Source organism: Leopardus geoffroyi, chromosome E2 (genome assembly GCF_018350155.1).
Source record: "Leopardus geoffroyi isolate Oge1 chromosome E2, O.geoffroyi_Oge1_pat1.0, whole genome shotgun sequence".
NCBI lineage: Eukaryota > Metazoa > Chordata > Mammalia > Carnivora > Felidae > Leopardus > Leopardus geoffroyi.
The window spans coordinates 57036167-57053814 of NC_059335.1; the positions used below are offsets into that span (position 1 = coordinate 57036167).

A 17648-nucleotide genomic window follows, 5' to 3' on the forward strand; every position below is an offset into this window, starting at 1 on the left:
ACGTTCTCATGACTTAGCGACTCATAGAAAGCGTATTGGAGTCTGCCGGTGAAAAATGCGATGTGGGTTCCCAAGAAGACACAGATATAGAAGCAGGCAGACCAGCTGTAAGATTAAAATGGAGTACACTGAGATAATGATTTTTCATAGGCTAAGATCTATCATGTCTCGACCTGCCTTTTCCCTCATTCCCTGTATAATAGATGTGCTGATAATGCCAGTTGACTCAAAATTGAAATATTGTGCAAAGTACATTTAGATTGATTAAAAGAGAAAAAAAGTGTCATCTGGCTCCATAGGGAAATAACTACCAAATAATACCAGCTTCCAACAGGGGGTGGGGAGACCTGAACTTCAGACAGATGCCTCGGATTCATGGTCTTTCTCTTTTTGTACGTCCACCAAGTTGTAGATTGCATGGGGGGTGTAGTAAGATCCTTTAGATTAATTCTGCTTAAAATATGCTAGTTTGGATAAAATCAAGCCATTAGTTATGATGGCAACCCAATTAAGCCAGTTTAACACCCCTTATCTCAGCTGTTATAGTAATTGAGGAAGAAAAATAAATTGAAGACCCAGCCATCATTCCTCGTTATTTCAAGTACCAGTAAAATATCAATCACGTTGAAAATACTAGCTACAATTTTGTCACTGACAAAATGGCCCGATAAAAAAGCCCGGAGATCTGGTAATAGAGAGACGGAGATCGTGGCCATTTATTGACAGCATGCGCGGTCTGTGGAGAGAGTGGCGGCCCAGTGCTCTGCGACACCTGGAAATAAGCCAGCCCCCCAACCTCGATGGACCACGATTGGCCTGAGACTTAGGCTCCCTCAGCCTCAGTTTCCCCACCTGCTGGGTGGTTATAAGGACTGGAAATCATGAATGCAAAATTCTGGCATCTAGTAAACACCTAGCAGATGTTTAAGTCAATGGACTTGGACCGAGTTACCGACTGATTTTCTAACCTTATCATTGCAGAATCACCCATGTCTGAGGCCAGCTAGCAAGTGCCACCTGACGACCACCCTGGTGGTGGTCTGAGCACTTTTCCGGGGAAGGGATGGGCTACAGAGTCCTCCACTCAGAGTAGCGCTCTAAATCAGAAAATTGGCCAAAACATGCCGCCTTCCACATGGGCATCGTACCTCTGCCTTATGGGGAAATTTAAGATTTAAGGGGAGATTCATCTACCCGACAGAAGGACATTCCATGTTGAGCAGCCAAATCAACTGTCTTAAGCACAATGTTTTCACACATTCATTGGGGAAAAGAAACTGATTTGGGCATTAAAATACTGCCTGCCATGCCCATCTTTGCCAGCGCGGTTCATCCTGCAGAAGCGTCTCTTAGCTGGTTCTCCTCTGTATCCCCATTTCCCACTTTGGGGAATAGCAAAGCCGGCTGCACAGCCCCCACCCCCAGCTGGAACCCATCCCCCTGATGGCCCTCCGCCACCACCCCTAACCCCGCTCCTGGGTCCAGCCCATGACCCCGCATCCCGACCGCGCTGGCACCCAGCTGTCTTCCTGCGTCCTCGTGCCTCATTCAAGTCCCCTCCTCCCGTGCCTGCAGCATCGTCTGCCTTGATCAAAGCCATTCTCCTGACTTCTTCCCACAAAAGAGCCCCACAACTTCCTCCTTCCAGAACAACCGCTCCCTCTCCAAAAGTATTCTCAGTTCCTGCACGCACAAATGCTGTCTCTTCACAAAGCCTTCCGATCTGCCATCAGGCAGTAAGTTATTCCATGCCACAAGCTTCCACGACACCTTATCCTCATGTCTTTCCCCACTTTACCGTGCTGTCCCGCATCGGTGTACGTATCCATTCCTGCCACACTGTTAGCATCTCCAGAGCCGGCATCCGAGCTGTTGATTTCCACGCAGATCCGGGCAGGCACACACGGGGCAGAGTCCCCAGTAAATGGTTGCTGACTGAATGAATGAAAAGAGGCATTCCTGTTTCACCACAGCCTCCAAATCAACTCTTCCCCTTTTTTCCTTTCCTCTGAAGTTAGCAGAATGAAGACAAACAAACAAAGACCAAAATGTTGAATTCTTTACGAACCACTCAGACTGCAGATTACTGTCTCCAACTCCAGGCATGTTTAAGGTTGAGTTATGTGAATAATTGCCTCAGGTCCACGTGAAGCATTACACGTGGAAACCTGCCATTGTATTTTGCAAACCTATTTTCTGACCGGGTTTTGGGTTGGTTTGCTATTAAATTTTTCAGAGTGCAAAATGGAACCGAGAAGCTCTGCATTAACACAGCAATTTTTTTAATTCTTATGGATTTGAAAGCGACGAGATTCTTGGCTTATGGGGCACAGCCCAAAACAGATACGTAAATAGTGACACTGAGAAGCCACCGCAGACACGACATCAGCTGAAGAAAACAATACAAAGGATAATCTTATTTAGAGGAAGCGGGGTTCACTCTCACTTCTAAGCAAAGGCGAAGGTACGGTAGAGCCCTGTTCGTATGAAGAAATAGATGTGGCATTTCTTTGCTCATAGCTGCTTAGTGAGAGTTCAGCAGAAGCCCAGGAACACAGGGGGAGCTTAGGCAGAGTAGATGGCCACCCGCACACCTCTTGCCCCTGCAAACAAGCCTCAGAAACCAGCTGGGGTGCCTTCCTTCTCTCAGGAGCCCACATCTGAACTTGGGCTCCTCTTACATTGACCCGTCTTCCTGATTTTCCTCCCAAAATTGGGTCCTCAAGCTTCTTGACGCATCATCTGAGGTCTCTCTCCTTGACCCTGGCGTGGACTCCCTACCCTCAGCCCCGGTTTCACAGAGCCCATCCAATGCACCCTTTATTTCTCCTCTAGCGGGGATGAGGAAGGACTAGACTATAGACAAGGTCACTACTGCTCTCAGAATAGAAGCAAGATAGAGCTGGAAACCTATGGAAATGTAGCCATATATGCTATATGTATGCAAAGAGCAATTTGTCATTAGTTCTTTCCAGTCAACCTAAGTTAACTCAAAAAATCTGAGTACCAGGCCATGAGTCCTGATGCTCAGAGCCCACAGGGCTCAGGAATAAGCTTCCTGCTTTTCTCCCCTGTCTCTCTCTCTCCCTGCATTTTATTCTTCACATAGGCAAACTCACTTTGCACACTATTCCCCATCGAAAATCACTTCCACTCATGAGTCCCAAGGTAGGGGCCATGCTGCATGCCTCTAGACCCAGCTCAGGGACGACGTGAGACCAGGGACTAGAAAAACCTACCACCTCCCTGTACTTTGCAGAGCTACTTCTGAAAGTTCTTGTCCAGATCCCGGTGGTCTGTGTGTATGAAGCCAGCCCGTCCCACTGTGGTGAGACCAGGGACCCTACTCTTCCAAGGGGACGCTCTTGAGGACATACATTTGGAGCACTGCAGCAGGTGAAAAACGTCCCTTCTATGGCCGTGTTCACAGCGGCATGATTCATATCAGACCAAGAGTGCCAACAACCCAAATGTCCATCAAAACACGGTCTGGCCTTGGAATGCAGTAGCATTCAGCCATAAAAAGGAAGTGATTCCTGCGACAACATGGATGAACTTCAAACCCATGATGCCAAGTGAAAGGGCCAGACAGGGAAGGCCACTTACTCTACGATTCCATTTATAGAAACGTCCAGAAAACATGAATCTGTAGAGAAAGAAAGTAGATCAGTGGTTACCTAGAGCTAGAAGTTAGGTATGAAGAGTTAAGTACAAGTGGGCCCCAGCTTCCTTTTTGGAGTGATGGAAAGGTTCTAAAATTAGGCGGTAGGGGTAAGCCCGACCCTGTAAATATACCAAATACCAATTCGTCATAAAAACAAACAAAGGAGTGAGAGAAAAGAAAGTAGAGTTGCCAAAATATTTTTAAACCTCTGTATAACTTTTGAATTTACGTTTCTGTTTCTGATTATTACAATGGACATAGTTACTGTAAAGAAAAAATTTTAGGGGTGCCTGGGTGGCGCAGTCGGTTAAGCGTCTGACTTCAGCCAGGTCACGATCTCGCGGTCCGTGAGTTCGAGCCCCACGTCGGGCTCTGGGCTGATGGCTCAGAGCCTGGAGCCTGTTTCCGATTCTGTGTCTCCCTCTCTCTCTGCCCCTCCCCCGTTCATGCTCTGTCTCTCTCTGTCCCAAAAATAAATAAACGTTGAAAAAAATAAAAGAAAAAATTTTAAAGTATTATTTTAATGTTAATTACCTGGAGCAAAAATCACTAGGTTTGGTATATTTCTTTCTAATCTTTTTCTAATTATAGATATTTTAATTAGGATTACACTATGTGGGTTTTTTTAATGCTTATTTATTTTTGAGAGAGAGGCAGAGAGAGAGGGAGACACAGAATTTGAAGCAGGCTCCAGGCTCTGAGCCGTCAGCACAGAGACCAATGTGGGGTTTGATCTCAGGAACCAAACTGTGAGATCATGACCTGAGCCAAAGTCAGATATGTAACCTACCGAGCCACCCAGGTGCCCCTATACTTTGTTTTTAGTTGTGTCTCTTACCAATAAGATATATAGATATGTAGATGATGTATAGATATGTAGCTATATAAATTATACATACACACACACACACACACACACACACACACATCTGGCGTCTAAACAATGGAATCTATCAGGAAAATCAGTATTTTTTGGTTAAAGTGGAAATCCTATTTGGTCAGGATTCTGAGTAAAACAAAATAAAATACTCACGAACAGAGGTATCCCAGACCAGCTGCCTGAACTTACAGCTGTACTTACAAGGTCTGCAATACCTTCTGTGAATGTAGGTGCCTTTCTCTGGAAGCAGGACCATGGCCTTCACCAAACTCCCAAAGGAGGACCCACCTCCCATTCCATTTAAAATCCACTGCCAGGAATGGTCCATCTCTCAGGGGCCTTTCTATCTTCTAACCTATGAAGACGGGAGCCCCGGCAACCACAGGTGATCCCTCCAGAGGATGAATGTCCTCTGATCCTTAAAGCAGCTACCCTGAGAACATGGCCCATGGGCTCCTGGCGGAGGGGGGCTGCAAGGAGGAGGAATCATAGTTCTAGCTCCACATCCTGGGAGTTTTGCTCAAATTGAAGTTTTTTCCCTACTGAAATCAAAAATCCACAGGAGAGGGTTTCTCACCCATGCTTTGGTGCTGACATTCGGTCCTGCTGAGTAGGCCACTGGGGACTGACGATGGCCAGTAGAAAGGGATGAGAAGGGGAGGGGCATTTTTGCCGAAACCCAGAAGCTCCCATATTTGCGGGGCCCCTGGAGCTATCTCCTAATGCCTTCTCATCCATTCTACCAAATGATGGCACTTCATCATGATATATTCAGAGTGGAATATATTCATGATATATTCAGAGTAGAAAAAAATATAATGGATTCCTCTGAGATGCTCACTTATTCAATAAAAAAAAGAAAAAGAATTTTCCAATTAAGAAATTCTACCAAAGACAAGCTGACAGTGGAAAGCCAAGCTCAAAGTAATTACACATTTCTTTTTTTTTTTAACGTTTATTTATTTTTGAGACAGAGAGAGACAGAGCATGAACAGGGGAGGGGCAGAGAGAGAGGGAGACACAGAAGCGGAAACAGGCTCCAGGCTCTGAGCGGTCAGCACAGAGCCCGACGCGGGGCTCGAACTCACGGACCGGGACATGATGACCTGAGCCGAAGTCACTTAGCCAACCGAGCCACCCAGGCGCCCCATTTCTTTTGAGTTCTCGATCCAACCAAAGTTGGTGGTGTGCCACCATGAGAAGTTGCCATCCTTCTGCTGGTGAATGACGTTTGGGTTTCGACGTTAGCAGCTATGTATTGGAATGCTTATTCTAAAACTCTCCCTGGGTGTCGATATATTTACATTTCCACCAGCCCCGCTGAAAAGTCTCTATTGTCACTTCTTGACTCACTGCCTGGCTTCCTTCCAGCTGGTTCTTCCATAGTGGAAGGCTCTCAGAGAGAAGTCATCAGTCCCCTTCTCCTTGCAAAATCCCGTGGCTTCTCTCTACCCTTTATCCTCTGGGGTGTCACGACACATTTCACTGCCGTCCATTGCCTCCTCTTCCAATTTACGTCCCCTCTGTCTTCTGCAAGCCACCAGCCGCTCGTTAAACTCTGGGGTTTCCTCAACCTTCACCCCTTGGCCATTCTGCCCTGTCACATCGCGTTGCCTGATGGGCTAGGACTATTTCAAAGCCTCTCCGCTGACAAGTCCTCTATCGCTACCCAGCGCTGGCGTGTCTCCTAAGCTCTGTGCGCTTTTACACGGGCACACTGAATTTGAGGGGCTGTTCGCCCCATCAGAGCTGAACTCACGTCTCTGCGCTCCCCACTACCTTCCGCTTTTCTGCGAGCAGCCTCATCTGAGTGCATGATCACCAAGACAAGACGTCTCTTTCTTTCTTCCTTTTTCAATGCTTACTTATTTACTTCTGGGAGAGAGCGTGAGTGGGGGGCCGCAGAGAGAGAGGGAGAGGGAGCATCCCAGGCAGGCTCCACGCTGTCGGCACAGCACCCACTGCGAGGCTCAAACTCAACAAACCGTGAGATCGTGACCTGAGCTGAAATCGCGAGTTGGACACTTAACTGACTGAGCCACCCAGGCGCCCAAAAAGACGTTTCTTTCTTATTCCAACTTGCCCACATTGTGACATCATGACCACCTATCGCTGGTCTCCCTGCCTCCAACGTCCAACACCTCCTGCCAGTATCACGTGTGTTTCTATAAATCAGTCAGAGCAGATGTTCTGCCGTCTCTCTGAAAAACCTCCGGTGACTTCATGTGGTCCGCGGAATCAGTACAAGCAACTCGTCATGAAAGTCAAGGCCCCCTGTCCTGCCACACACGCTCAGCCTCATCTCCTTGCCGTCTTGCCATGTGCTCTGCGCTAGGGTGTGGCCCGTGATGGCACCCGACGACTTTGCATGTATCCACGTGGACCGGCAGGCTTGTAGGAGCTGCTCTAGTCCATTTCTCACCTGCCTCCCTGGGTCCCCTGGGAGGCTGTCACCAGACAGCTTGCCATCTCCTTCTGGGTTGATGAGGGATTAGGCTTCCTGCCTGCCCTTGTTAGGGCCCAGCTGCAGGCTACAAACTGCTGGGAAGCAGCTTGCCAGTGGCTCCAGGTTGTAGTCACCTGGTCCCTTTGGCTTAACGACACCTGCGCAAGGGCCACCTCTGCCTGCTCGCCCTTTTACTGTCTAGCTGATGGCGGAATAACCTGCCTGATTCTAGAAAGGTCTCATCATTTCCTTACCCGCAGAATCTGTCGGACCATGCCTTGCCTTGCACGTGATACCTGTGCCCTGAGCTCAAATATTCACCACCCTTCGAACCCCCACATGATTCATAACTCGACTTTAATCTTACTGTGCATTTCAAGAAATAAACACAGTAGGAAGTAAAATAACACTGGGCTTTTTAAGTACAACTGAGGATAGGAAAAATTAAACCGAGCCCGACAATTTAGGTTAGTAATAGTGCATAAAATTCGAGTACCATATTTGACGGGGGCGCCAAATCCTTTTTGGAATAGGGCAAATCCATACGCTTACGATGCGTGGCCTGCCAATTTGGATCTCACCTTTCTCACAGAAATTAGGAACTATTAACGAATGGTTTGTCCCAAGACAAAATCTCTAATGCATAGCTGATTAAAAATAAATTTAGGAAAAAGGAAGTAAAGTCACTCCGAGTCTTACTGAAATGAAACATTCTTTTCTTTGAGTGAAAGACACTATCACCTGGGTGATTAGAATGGCTTTTTAAAAATAATGTTCCCTCCAGTAAAAAACCTGGAAGTCGCGGAAATATTGAAAATGCAAGGCCTTAAAAATAAGACCCAAAGATTATGGGGCGCCTGGGTGGCGCAGTCGGTTAAGCGTCCGACTTCAGCCAGGTCACGATCTCGCGGTCCGGGGGTTCGAGCCCCGCGTCGGGCTCTGGGCTGATGGCTCGGAGCCTGGAGCCTGTTTCCGATTCTGTGTCTCCCTCTCTCTCTCTGCCCCTCCCCCGTTCATGCTCTGTCTCTCTCTGTCCCAAAAATAAATAAACATTGAAGAAAAAAAAATAAGACCCAAAGATTATATTACGGTTGCTTCATCTGTCCCAGTAGCCAGCTAGTGACTTTGTTTCTCGTCACTAACCTGACTTTCTAAATCTGTCCTATGCTGGCAGGCCAGCCAGGCCAGCCCCCCAGACCCATTTCACCCACAGAGGAAAACCCCGGATTAGCTCCTTCTCTCTTCAGCTGGCCAGTCAAGGCAGAACTATTCCATACGTGCAAAACGCAGCCCCCTCTCATGGGACCTCCGTCCTCCCCTGTCCCAACAGCACATGTGAATGCTCGGGTATTTAGATAAAGTTTTCATTTGGTAAGTGAGGACGGGTCCCATTTGCTATCTCCATTCTTTGCCTCTAATTTGTTATTATGGCTAGTGTGCTAAAGAATTGATGTATTTTTTTTTAATGTTTATTTATTTTGAAAGAGAGAGAATGCGAATGGGTTAGGGGCAGAGAGAGAGGGAGACACACAATCCGAAGCAGGCTCCAGGCTCCAAGCTGTCAGCACAGAGCCCGACGTGGGGCTCGAACTCCAGAGTGGTGAGATCATGACCATGACGGCTCGACCCACTGAGCCACCCAGGCGCCCCCGTGTGCTAAAGAATTTAAATCAGAGGTTTTATATATGAGAAAAGGCTTTTAAGCACTCGACTTTATACAGATGCATAAGCTACTGTCTTCAGTCCTGTTCAAAACCTGTTAGCAGGTGGCCAGCACACTGGAGGACAGCAGGTGACAGAGGTCTCTTGCAGCAGCTTCCTGCTAACACCTTCGCTCTCTGCCCCATAGGCAACCCTCCCGCTACAGGCACCGGCACTTTGCTGATCACTCTGGAGGATGTCAACGACAACGCCCCCTTCATCTACCCCACGGTGGCTGAAGTCTGTGATGATGCCAAAAACCTCAGCGTAGTCATTTTGGGAGCATCAGATAAGGACCTTCACCCAAATACAGACCCTTTCAAATTTGAGATCCACAAACAAGCCGTTCCTGACAAAGTCTGGAAGATCTCCAAGATCAACAGTAAGTCCGGTTACACATTCTGTAGCTGCTCCTGGGGCTTTGAAGCCTGGCTGCCCCGGCCTGCCTCCCTTCCCCAGACTCTTGCTCCCTCCTACTCACTCCTGGTCTCGAGGGGTTGATTTCAAGTGATTCACACCCTGTCGGTGCTGACAGTTTCCCCACCAGCAGATGAACACAATCTGCACAAATACATATCGGTTTCTTAAAAATGCAAGCTTCAGAGTTTTCTCTTTTATTTCTTTTCTTATCTCTTCTGTACTCTACATGGCGTATTGTACACCCTATACCATACGCCCTATACCGTAAGTGATTTCATCTCAGATCACGATCTCACAGTCAGTGAGTTCGAGCCCCGTGTCAGGCTCTGTGCTGACAGCTCAGAGCCTGGAGCCTGCTTCAGATTCTGTGTCTCCCTCTCGGTCTGCCTGTCTGTCTCTCTCTCTCTGTCTCAAAATAATAAATAAACATTAAAAAAATGTAAAGAGTCTCAGCCTCCGACCCTCCATCGTCCACTTTACACTGCAGACCTCCTCAAAATTACCTTCGTCTTTGCAACAACCGTGGCTTTCACGTTCCACCGCGATATCACCGCCCAGCCGTCCTGTCCCTCACTTATGACACATGCAAGCCCCGTCCCTTCTATCAGTCTTTCCGTGTGGGAAGGCAGAATTCCGAACTTGGCTCAACATGTCCCATCTGCCTTCCTAAGGCCGCAACACCAGGGTGCTGACCGAGGTACATTCCCTGTATCCACATCACCGCACCCGCTTCCCTCCCCGGGGCAAATGCGAGCTCACTACCGAGTTGCCCTGGTTGTGCGATGAAGTAAAAAACCAGGATCCACGCATGTGACCCACACTCTGTCTCCGGTAGTGAACTTCTCCTGCAGCTGACCCAGCCAGGGTACCCTCCTCGTCCACCAGCGGTAGACTTTTCGAGAGGGATGGGGAATTACGCATTTCATTAACTTCTGGAAATGTACAGTTGCGCATAAAATTTTCTATTAAAACATCTCGTATGCATTGAATGGCCTTATCTCATATCTCATTTTATTAGTGCCTTCCTTTTGTTATTGATTCCATTTGCCTGTTTGTCTATTTTATTGCTTTTTTAAGGAATGAGTTCTGTTACACTGATTATTTTTAATTAAAACAACCGTTCTCTTGTTTGAGGGGCTGGTGCTTCCTTTGCTAGTTTTTGTGGCTGTAGCGGATTTAAATAACCATCACCAGCTCTTTCCAGAAAGTTCCAGCTGGAACTTCTCCGAGTGTCTCGTCCACTTGAGGGAGACGGGAGAATGTTCCTTCCGTTATCCTGCCACCTCACTGGGGTGACTGTGTACATCGGTTATTTCTGTTGCTTCTCCTTCTGGTCAGGATGACACTTCATCTGTTTCTGCTTTCATGTCATTGCTCAGTCTTCCTCGTGGTTTTATGTAAGAGATGGAGACTTCTCAGTCCTTTCCCTTGTCCTAGTTTTTTTTTTTTTTTAATACCTAACACCGTTCATGCCCAGAAAGAGGCAGTCAAAAAAAATTGGGTGTGTACATATATATAATATATATGTTACATATATATTATATATAACATACATATAATATATACAACATACATATAATATATATAGCATACATATGATAAATGTTATATATTATACATGTTATATATAATATATGTTATTATTTTTATATATATGTTACATAAAATATATATGTCATATATATAAATGTTATATATGTTATATATATAAATGGTATATATGTTTTATATATATGTTATATATATAAATTTTATATGTATGTTATATATATGTTATATATAATATATATGTTATATATATGTTATATTTTATATATGTTATAATATATTTTATATATTTTTTAGATATGTTGTATATAATATACATGTTATATATATTATATATGTGTGTGTTATATATAATATATATGTGTGTAATATACATATATCTCCAGTCATCTGACTGACTTGAAAAGAGAATAGTCCGAGGCTAAAAACAGTGGCCACGTGGGGTGGCCATTTTTGCATGCTGCCCAAGGCCCGCCTCATAGCATATATTCCCACTAAACAAGGGCCTAAAGTTCAGTCCCTGTGCTGGGGTTATGCTGCGGGCTCCCACCCAAATCCAGAGCTATGGCTGAGGACTACTAAAGACCTAGACTCTAGAACCCCAGGGCAACACATGTGGGTCCTGCCCACATTTAGAGTAAATGGATAGTTTGGGTTTGGGTAGTTTTGGGGGTTTTTTTGTTTTGTTTTGGAGGGTTTTTTTGGCCTCAGAATTTATTTTGATTATTTGAACTTGGATTCTTAAGTAAAAATGCTCTGAGCCGATTATTTCTTTTTTTTTTTTTTTGTCTTTTTTTCTTTGTTCCAGCTCTATTAAAGTATAGCTGACAAATAAAAATTGTATATATTTAAGATGCAGGGTGTAATGATGTGAGAGTGGATTTTTACATCAGTTTGTTTAGATGTTGAATGTGATCTTTGCAAAGATGGTTTTATCGGTATCATAAATTTGCAGGGGGAGTTCTTGGTATGCAGTCAGCTCCATAAAATGGGTCCCTTTGAAACAGAGTATAATAGCACTGAGCCACCGGACTTCCTGGCGGTGGAATGTTCTATGCGACGCTGCCCGACGCTGTGGCCACTCGCGACATGCGGTTGCTGGACACTTGAGATGTGGCTGGCACAACTGAAAAACCAAATTTGGATTTTTATTTGCTATTAATGAATTTAAGTTTAAAAAATTCTTTTTAATGTTTATTCATTTTTGAGAGAGATGGAGAGACAGAACGTTAGTAGGGGAGGGACAGAGAGCGAAGGAGACACAGAATCCGAAGCAGGCCCCAGGCGCTGAGCTGTCAGCACAGAGCCCAATGCGGGGCTCAAACCCACGGACCGTGAGATCGTGACCTCAGCTGATGTTGGACGCTTAACCGACTGAGCCACCCAGGTGCCCAAATGAATTTAAGTTTAAACACTCCCAGGGTTATAAACCAACGTGCAATGCCTGTTCGGTGTGGTTTGAGTCACCAAAACCTGACTCTTATTCGGGGAAGTCTAACCCTCTCTCACAAAGGTCCTCTGGTCCCCACAGATACGCACGCCCTGGTAAGCCTCCTCCAAAACCTGAACAAAGCCAACTACCACCTGCCCATCATGGTGACTGACTCAGGGAAACCGCCCATGACGAACGTCACAGACCTCAGGATACAAGTATGCTCCTGCAAGAACTCCAAAGTGGACTGCAACGCGGCGGGGGCCCTGCACTTCAGCGCGACCTCGGTCCTGCTCGCCTCTCTCTTCAGTTTGGCTTGTAAGTAGCCCGAATCCAGGGCGCACACAAGTACGAAAACGTAACTTCCCCAAAGCCACTGCTTCCCGTATATCTGTCAGCATGATTCATCCCAGAGGAAGCATTCGTTCTTGGTTTATGTCCATATAATAGAAAGTATTACATGTAAAAGAGTTCCAGCCACTCCAAGGAAATGTGTGAAGACGCTCAGTGTAACCCACAGACCGGGGGATGGGAAAAACTTCCTGCCAGCGCCACTGAACTTGGGCTAATAAGAATGCGCCGCATTAGGTCTTCGGTCCGGCAGGGCCTCATTCCTCTCTGCAGTGTGCAGAATTCTCTTTTGCAAGGTTAAAGTAGGTATCGTGCCTTTTTAAGAGCAGTCATGAGAATTCATGGATGGAGCCTGGGCCGTAGGAAAGTAGAGAAATGCGTATTGCACGCATATTTTCACTGACTGGTGGTAATCTCTGCACTATAATGATGTATTATTTTAAACAAATGAATGGTTTGGCCAAGTAATATAAATATGAGCATTAAATGAATAGATGTATGTCTCAAATATTTCCTTTGCATGGATTGCTCTCCCACAAAAACCTTAGCAATCATTCACATACAGGTAATGCCATTCAAATCCACTTGGGCTCTGGTATTTATATTTGGAGGAAGTTATCAGGTGGTTGTGAATTAGGAACTTGAGAAATTGATGGTTAGGAAAAAAAGCCCCAGAAGTTACTACATCCTGGTGACAGTGGTAAGTGGGGTCAACAGGAAGTTACACATTCCAACATCAGACATTTACTCTGTATAAAGCTCTGTGCTGAGCCAACATCCTGGAGGCAGAACCAAGGAGAACATCTTACAAAGAGAAGTGTCTCATTGGGTGGATGGATGGATGGATGGAAGGAAGGAAGGAAGGAAGGAAGGAAGGAAGGATAGATGAAAGAAAATGTATTCTCTTTCTTTTCTTCTTTTTTCTTTCTTTTCTTCTTTCTTCTTCCTTTTTATTCAAGAAATAAAATATTACAGGTAAAGGTGAAATCCCCTTTTTTTCTCCCCAGTTTCGTTTCCTATTCTCTCTCCCCAGAGAAAATACTATCTTGACTTAGAGTGTGTCCAGATGTTAGTTTATACGTTTACTACACACACACACACACACACACACACACACACACACACACCCCTTATAGTTCTATTTTGTGCCGTTTGTAAAACCTTATGTAATTCATATTATACTGAGCACGATGTTCTGTGACTTGCCTTGGTTCCTCCCCACATTACCTTTCCAAGATCCATCTACGTTAGTCTCATTTGGGGGTTGGCACACTTTTACCCCAAAGGGCTGGGCGGCAAATATTTTGGGCTCTGTGGACCACATCAGATCTTTGTCGCTTACTCTTTTGTTGTTGTTATTTTGTGTTTTACCACTGTTTAAAAGAATGAAAAACATTTTTTAGAGCTTATTTATTTTCAGAGACAGAGCATCACAGAATGGGCAGAGAGAGAGAGCACGTGCACACATCGGAGGTGCAGAGAGAGGCAGAGAAAGAAAATCCCAAGCAGGCTCAAAGTGTCCACCCAGAGCCCAACATGGGGCTCAAACCCACAAGCCATGAGATCGTGACCGCAGCCAAAACCAGGAGTCCACTGCTTAACCAACTGAGCCAGCCAGGCACAACAAAAGTTTGAGACACAGTCTTAGCTCAAGAGCCACACAAACACACTGTGGCCCAACGGCCATAGTCACCCCTGCCCTAGTGCATTCATTCCAACTGCTAGACAGGATCCGTCGGATGAATCCTGCGGAGTGTCCTCCTCAATCAGCAGACACGCGATGATTATTTACGGTGCCCTTCTACGATCGACGCTATTGCAGTAATCTGGAATCTGTTTTCCACCAGCTTCTCAAGGGAGTGCTAGACAGACGGCAAGCCCCGCGCTGGGTCTGGTTTCGAGGCAGAATTGGAACTCACATCTAGCAGAGCCTGGATAAACTAGCAAGGAGTAGTTCGTGTGTGATCGTAAAGAAAAAAGTGTTGTGTGGGTGCATGTGGGTGTGTACACAGAGAGGAGAGAAAATAATTGAGGGGTCACTCACACACATCACCCGCCATAAACCCAGTTACACGATAGCAAAGCCTGACTCTCGATGACGTTGCTTTGAAGAACCAAGGCACGTGGCAGGATGCTGTTCACTCATCAGCTACTCTAGACTGCCAGGGGGGGTTTAAAATGGAGACTTCCGGGGTGCCTGGGGGGCTCAGTTGGTTAAGTGTCCGACTTCGGCTCAGGTCATGATCTCACGGTTCGTGAGTTTGAGCCCCGCGTCGGGCTCTGTGCTGACAGCTCCGAGCCTGGAGCCTGCTTCGGATTCCGTGCCTCTCCCTGACTTATGCTCTGTCTCTCTCTCAAAAATAAAATAAATGTTTAAAAAAATGTTTTGGAGCAATCCTAAAATTTGTATGGAACCACAAAAGACCCCGAATAGCCAAAGTAACATTGAAGAAGACCAAAGCGGGAGGCATCACAATCCCAGACTTTAGCCTCAACTACAAAGCTGTAACCATCAAGACAGCTTGATATTGGCACAACAACAGACACATAGACCAATGGAATAGAATAGAAACCCCAGAACTAGACCCACAAGAGTATGGCCAACTCATCTTTGACAAAGCAGGAAAGAATATCCAGTGGAAAAAAGACAATCTTTTTAACAAATGGTGCTGGGAGAGCTGAACAGCAACATGAAGAGGAATGAAACTAGACCACTTTCTTACACCATTCACAAAAATAAACTCAAAATGGATGACGGACCTGAATGTGAGACAGGAAACCATCAAAACCCTAGAGGAGAAAGCAGGAAAAAACATCTCTGACCTCAGTCTCAGCAATTTCTTACTTGACACATCTCCAAAGACAAGGGAATTAAAAGCAAAAATGAACTACTGGGACCTCATGAAGCTAAAAAGCTTCTGCACTGCAAAGGAAACAATCAACAAAACTGAAAGGCAACTGATGGAATGGGAGAAGATATTTGCAAATGACATATCAGACAAAGGGCTAGTATCCAAAATCCATAAAGAACTCACCAAACTCCACACCCAAAAAACAAATAATCCAGTGAAGAAATGGGCAGAAAACATCAACAGACACTTCTCTAAAGAAGACATCCAGATGGCCAACAGGCACATGAAAAGATGCTCAACGTCGCTCCTCATCAGAGAAATACAAATCAAAACCACACTCAGATATCACCTGATGCCAGTCAGAGTGGCTAAAACGAACAAATCAGGAAACTCTAGATGCTGGCGAGGCTGTGGAGAAGCGGGAACCCTCTTGCACTGTTGGTGGGAATGCAAACTGGTGCAGCCACTCTGGAAAACAGTGTGGAACTTCCTCAAAAAATTAAAACTAGATCTACCCTATGACCCAGCAATAGCACTGCTAGGAATTTACCCAAGAGATACAGGAGTGCTGAGGCATAGGGGCACTTGTACCCCAATGTTTATAGCAGCACTTTCAACAATAGCCAAATATGGAAAGAGCCTAAGTGTCCATCCACTGATGAATGGATAAAGAAATTGTGGTTTATATACACAATGGAATACTACGTGGCAATGAGAAAGAATGAAATCTGGCCTTTTGTACCACGTGGATGGAACTGGAGAGCGTGATGCTAAGTGAAATAAGCCATACAGAGAAAGACAGATACCATACGTTTTCACTCTTATGTGGATCCTGAGGAACTTAACAGAAGACCATGGGGTTAGGGGAAGGGGGAAAAAAAGGGGGGGGAGGAATCCCGACATTGTGCAGACAGAGTGTGTGGGAATTGTCCAGCTACACGATGCTATTGGAGAGGGGGACTCAACCTTCTGGGGCCCCAGGAACTCTGACAGGCGCCTTATTCCAGCCACCGCCGCTTCCTGCTGCAGTGAAGGGGCAGCTCCGAGTGTGGACCAAACACGAGAGCAAGCTGATGGCACATCATCCTGAAAGACGAGGAATCGCTTAGGTGAGTTGTGAGGCCGGCACCTATATTCGGACGCTGTGTGTGCAGCTGGGTTTGTTGTTGGGAATGGGGGGGTCAGATGCAGGAACTTTGGGGGGTTCATACTCCGGTGACAATGGAGTATGACAGCGACAAGAATGACAGCCACGTGCAGTGAGCCGTTTACGCTCTGGAAAACCCGCTGCCTTCTCATGAACGGCCTCTTGTGAAAGACGATGTGAGGAGGGCACTCTGCCGTGGGGCACAGATCACACGTGCAGGTGCCCTCCGATCTGAGGACGGCGTCACCGTCAATCAGGAGGTGGCGGTCATCGCCACCGAGGGGGAAGCAGCCTGCACGGCTAGGCATCAATGGCCGCAGCAGGGATCTCCGCCCGTGCCTGTGACACGGCAGCCAAGGTCGAGAGAGTCCTCATGGAGAGAGACGCCGGCCCTTAGAAGTGGGGTTTAGGTCCAACGGCAGGTCAGAAGAGCCTGATTGATGGTCAAACAGGGCCTTCTGGATAAGCACGGCAGGCCCGCGGGGGGCACGCCTGCCACCTGGAAGCGGGAGCGCATGGACCACAGTGAGTCCGCAGAGAGAGGTGCGGGGCAAAGCAGTAAAAGCCCGTCGAGGAGGGCGGCCTGGGTGGCTCAGCCGGTTAAGCGTCTGACTCTTGGTTTCCGCTCAGGTCATGATCTCACGCCTCGTGGGTTCAAGCCCCATGTCGGGCTCTGGGCTGACAGCTCAGAGCCTGGAGCCTGCCTTGGGTTCTGTGTCTCCCTCTCTCTCTCTGTACCTCCTTTGCTCGCACCCTCTCTCTCAGAAATGAACATTAAAAAAAACTTTTCTTAAAAAAACATGAAATGGTTTCAACCTGTGCTTGTTGAAATACACATTCCCAGGCCCATCCAGCCTGTGGAACCAACATCCAAGGTGACAGTGGCCTCCACACAGACCTAGTGTTTGCATATATTTACACAGTATTTTTAATACTAAATACACGTGCCTGCTACTCCCAATCCATATATTAAAATCAGTACAACTTAACCTATTTGTGTAGATTAAAAGGAATATAAATAACAGGGCAGTACTTTCTTCTTATCAACAAGGAATTTTCCTGGGCCCCCTACTTTAGAAACTCAAGGCCTACAGAGGCCATTGATGAGCAGGTCCCCAAAGATTGCCCACTTCTCTCTCAGCTGACCGCTAGGATCACAACAACTCCAAGGCAGAATTGCCAGGTAACTCCTAAGGAACTCACGTTC

General features: G+C 46.4%; 1 protein-coding gene and 1 pseudogene across 1 annotated transcript in view; both read left to right on the top strand.

Annotated features, from left to right (window-relative positions):
* Nucleotides 1-17648, top strand: part of CDH13 (cadherin 13) — a 1038962-nt gene that overhangs the window by 1015912 nt on the left and 5402 nt on the right. Inside the window, exons 12-13 of the mRNA XM_045441270.1 lie at nt 8840-9073; nt 12191-12409. Coding sequence (XP_045297226.1) covers nt 8840-9073; nt 12191-12409 — 453 coding nt within the window. The remainder of the gene's footprint in view (nt 1-8839; nt 9074-12190; nt 12410-17648) is intronic.
* Nucleotides 13095-17079, top strand: LOC123578442 (annotated as a pseudogene).